A 4,680-nucleotide genomic window follows, 5' to 3' on the forward strand; every position below is an offset into this window, starting at 1 on the left:
CCAGCCCGTTCTAGTTCCGAGCCTCGAGCCCTGAAGACCACACCACCCGACCTCACCGGGGTTCCGCCTGAATATCACGACCTCCAGCAGGTATTTTCTAAACACAAAGCATCCTCATTACCACCTCACTGCCCTTACCATTGTGCTATAGATCTTCTCCCTGCAGCACCTCTTCCCTCTAGCCGTCTCTACAGCATCTCCAAGCCTGAACGTGAAAGTATGGAAAAGTACATCTCCGAGTCCCTGGCATCCGGCATAATTCGGCCTTCCACCTCTCCTCTGGGTGCTGGCTTCTTCTTTGTCTCCAAGAAGGACGGCACCCTGAGGCCTTGCATCGACTACCGTGGTTTAAACCAGATCACAGTGAAAAATAAGTATCCATTACCCTTACTGTCATCCACTTTTGAACCCATACAAGATGCGACCATATTCACTGAGCTGGATCTCAGAAATGCTTACCATCTGGTTCGCATCAGAGAGGGAGATGAGTGGAAGACGGCTTTCAAAACACCAATAGGACATTTTGAGTATTTAGTCATGCCTTTTGGCCTCACGAACGCACCTGCCGTTTTTCAGAACCTGGTTAACACTGTTTTGAGTGACTACCTGAACAAGTTTGTCACAGTATATCTGGACGACATTTTGATTTTTTCGAGGACCCCCGAGGAACACACTGGTCATGTCCGAGCCGTTCTCCAACGCCTACTCGAAAATCGGCTCTACGTTAAGGCGGAGAAATGCGAGTTTCATGCCCCATCTGTTAAGTTTCTGGGTTTCGTACTGGAGAGTGGAAGGCTGGGACCTGACCCCGAAAAGGTGCAGGCAGTTAAGGACTGGCCCACTCCTTCCACACGCAAACGGCTACAGAGATTTTTGGGTTTCGCAAATTTCTATCGTCTGTTTATTAAAGGGTACAGCCAGATAGCTGCCCCTTTAACACAACTAACCTCAGTAAAGAGGCCTTTCATTTGGGACGCTGAAGCCTCCAGGATATTCTGTGACTTAAAGGAGAGGTTCATTCAGGCCCCTATTCTCACCCGTCCAGACCCTGCAAAACAGTTTACACTTGAGGTCGACGCCTCGGACACTGGAGTCGGGGCTGTGCTTTCTCAAACCTCCCCCACAGATCACCGCCTCCATCCCTGCGCCTTCTTCTCACGGCGCCTCTCTCCTGCTGAGAGAAATTACGATGTGGGAGATCGTGAGCTCCTAGCTGTGAAACTCGCCTTGGAGGAGTGGAGGCACTGGCTGGAGGGAGCTGAGCACCCCATTGTGATATGGACGGATCATAAAAATCTCTCCTACCTCAAAGAAGCTAAGAGACTCAACCCACGTCAATCCAGGTGGGCCCTGTTCTTCTCACGTTTTCACTTTATCATTTCCTACAGACCAGGCAACAAGAACATCAAGCCCGACGCTCTCTCGCGACAGTTCGCGGTGAATTCGGATCCCGAGCCCACTACCATCATACCACCGGATTGAGTCCTGGGAGCCGTTACCTGGGAGATACGGGATCAGGTGCTCGAGGCTCAAAAGAACTACCCCTGTCCCAATCAGGTACCCAACCGCACCCTGTTTGTTCCTCCTTCCGTCAGGCATAAGGTGATTAACTGGGCCCACACCGCCAAGTTTTCTGTCCACCCTGGTATCAGTCGTACCGTAGCCTTAATCCGGAGGTCTTTCTGGTGGCCAACAATGTTTAAAGACGTCAAGGAGTACGTTTCCGCCTGCCAAACCTGTGCCTGCAACAAGGGGAGTAACCAACCCCCTTTTGGACTATTACATCCGCTACTCATTCCCTCCAGGCCCTGGTCCCATATTGCACTAGACTTTGTCACCGGTCTTCCCCCCTCTCGAGGCTTTACGGTTATTTTGACCATTATCGACCGTTTCTCCAAGGCTTGTCACCTAGTGCCGCTAAAGGCTCTACCTTCTGCCGCTGACACTGCCACTCTGCTTGTTAAGCATGTTTTTAGGCTCCATGGCATCCCTGCGGAGATACTTTCAGACCGCGGTCCTCAGTTTATCTCAAGGGTGTGGAGGGACTTCGCCACCTGCTTAGGAGCTAAGGTGGCGCTAACGTCTGGTTTTCATCCGCAGTCAAATGGCCAATGCGAGAGACTAAATCAGGAGGTAGAAGCCATGCTCAGTTGTCTGTGTTCTTCTAGCCCTTCCAGTTGGAGTACCCACCTTCCTTGGATCGAGTACGCCCATAACGCCCATGTCTCCTCCGCCACTGGACTATCCCCCTTCGAGGCCTCGACAGGTATTCAACCCAGTTTGTTCCCTTCTGAATTTCCCACCAGTTTCCTCCGTTCCTCAGTTCCTGAAGGGGGCCCGACGGGTTTGGGCGGCCACGCAACAGGCCCTACAGAGGACTGCAGAACGCAACCGGCGTCTGGCCGACCGGCACCGGCATCCTGCCCCATACTATGCGCCTGGACAGCGCGTCTGGCTCTCCACCAGGGACATCAGATTAAAGGACCACTGCAAAAAACTTTCCCCCACATTCATCGGTCCCTACACGATTTCTGCTGTCGTCAACCCGTCCTCCGTCCGCTTGGATCTGCCGTCCCACATGAAGATCCACCCCGTTTTTCATGTCTCCCTCCTTAAGCCTGTCATCTCCAGTTCCCTGTGCCCTCCTGTCGACCCTCCGCCTCCTGTGCGTCTCGCTGACGGGGGCCTCGTTTACCGCGTCCAGCGCCTTCTGGATGTGCGACCTCGTGGCCGAGGTTTCCAGTACCTGGTCGAGTGGGAGGGTTATGGCCCGGAACATCGGCAGTGGGTCCCGAGGTCATGGATCAATGACCCCTCTCTCATCCGGGATTTCGAGTTGGCCCGCTCCTCCTCCTCCTCCTCCTCCTCCTCTGCTCGGCCGCCGGGTGGCGTCCCTTGAGGGGAGGGTACTGTCACGGTCTGAGGTATTTCCCTGCTGTCACTCCCTGTCTTTTGAGTTTCCCTCTGCAGGTGGGCGTGTCTGGAGGTGACCAAGCTGCAGCAGATCTGCTCATCAGCTGGCCAGGGGTATTTAAGCAGCTGGGAGACTCCTACACTTCGCTGGATGATTACTCTACCTGGGTACCTTCTAACAGCCGCTAGTTTATCTTGTACAAGCTCTTTAAGCCTTTTGAGAATTAGATTGTTTTTTTGGGATTTTTAAGAATTTAATGAGTTTTGGATTTTTGCCCTTTGACCTCCTGCTCTTGTTCCCAGACAAACCTACACACTCTCATCTTGGACTGGCAGAACTCTGGAGTCCACACCACCTGGATCTCCAACCCCGCACGTCTCTCAGCCTCTCCCCTGGCCAGAACCACCTCCAGCTGCCCACCTAAACTTCCTGGACCTCCATAAACTCAGCTCCCTCCACGTCTCACTTCTGGATCTCAGTCCCTGCAAGCCACTCAACTTATACCGGACCACTCCTCCCTCAAACCAGTTCCCTCCTCTCCAGACCGTAAGTCCTCCGCACAAGTCTGACTTCCCATTCCTTCCGCAAACTGGTTCTAACTCCGATCTGTCCACAGTTTTCCTGCACCAGCCTCCCTGTGCAAGAACTCAGCTTCGTTTACGCTGCTCCCTTGGTTTCCCTTCAATAAATCCTTATTTAAACCTTTTAAACCGTCTCCGATCTGATTCTGTATGTCGTGGGTTAGATCACTTCACCACAACATGACATGGACATTGCGGGACCCTTAAGGATTCCAGTTGGATGATTGGAGGATTATTTAGGAGGATTTGAATGAACAAAATGATTTCAGTGGTGAAGGTAGAAGAAGAAAGTATCATTTCTATAGCGCCTCTGAAGATAAAAATCACGAGGCGCTTCAAAGGTATTAGCTCGGCATTAAAATTGTAGAAATGCAAAATAACTACACTTTACCATCTATATAAACATGTACTGGGTTCAGTTTTTTTATTTTGTTAAGGACTTTTGTCATACATCATTACAGAAAATCCAAATCGTCTCCTCCAGACGGTGAAGAACTGTGTTTCGCATACATCACTCCAGCACGTAAAACAAGGTAGCTGCTGATGCTAGTATTGTGAATCACTGTTATTTGTTTACTTTCATGCTCCTAATTATTACGTAAAATTGCGTTTACAGCTGCAGCAAAAGGTCTGAGCCATGTGTCCGTGTCCTACACGCATTTTTAAATAACAAGTCTGATCTAAAAATAATACCTAAACTGCTAACTGTGTTCGCTCCAGTAAGGAAAGCACAAGTCCTTTAGGAAAGCTACCACACACACACACACACACACACACTCCAAAAGATGATCTCTATATTTCAACATTAGAACCTCCATGACATCCTGGATTAGTGCAAACAACGAGTTGAGCTAAGGAGTTACTCCAGCATCAGGAAGATTTATTCTGTTAAATTGTTGGTTAAATATTTTCCAGAGTTATATCAAATACACACAGCAGTAAAACTGTAGATTACTGAACTATATTGAGACACATGATGGAGCTAAGACCAGCTTAGAACTCGTCAGCTTAGAGCTTCCAGTGGAGCACAGAAATGAAATATTTAAGAAAAGTAAACAAACTGTATCAGTTTTGGTTCTGAAGATGAACAGAATCCTCCTATGTCCATTTCGGGTCGCAGGTCTTCTGAGTTTAACGGTCCAAAACATGTCTGCACCTCTGGTAGTGATATCCAGCTGGCGGGGT

At 49.9% G+C, this 4,680-nt stretch overlaps 1 protein-coding gene across 1 annotated transcript; it reads left to right on the plus strand.

Annotated features, from left to right (window-relative positions):
- The first annotated feature begins 2,221 nt into the window (after positions 1 to 2,221).
- On the plus strand, positions 2,222 to 3,674 carry LOC139069646 (uncharacterized). The gene is made up of 3 exons (XM_070550325.1): positions 2,222 to 3,081; positions 3,217 to 3,460; positions 3,531 to 3,674. Exon 1 carries the CDS (start codon positions 2,222 to 2,224, stop codon positions 2,897 to 2,899), a length of 678 nt encoding a protein of 225 aa, XP_070406426.1. The 3' UTR covers positions 2,900 to 3,081; positions 3,217 to 3,460; positions 3,531 to 3,674.
- The last annotated feature ends 1,006 nt before the right edge of the window (positions 3,675 to 4,680 follow it).

The sequence above is a fragment of the Nothobranchius furzeri genome, chromosome 4 (assembly GCF_043380555.1).
Source record: "Nothobranchius furzeri strain GRZ-AD chromosome 4, NfurGRZ-RIMD1, whole genome shotgun sequence".
Taxonomy (NCBI): domain Eukaryota; kingdom Metazoa; phylum Chordata; class Actinopteri; order Cyprinodontiformes; family Nothobranchiidae; genus Nothobranchius; species Nothobranchius furzeri.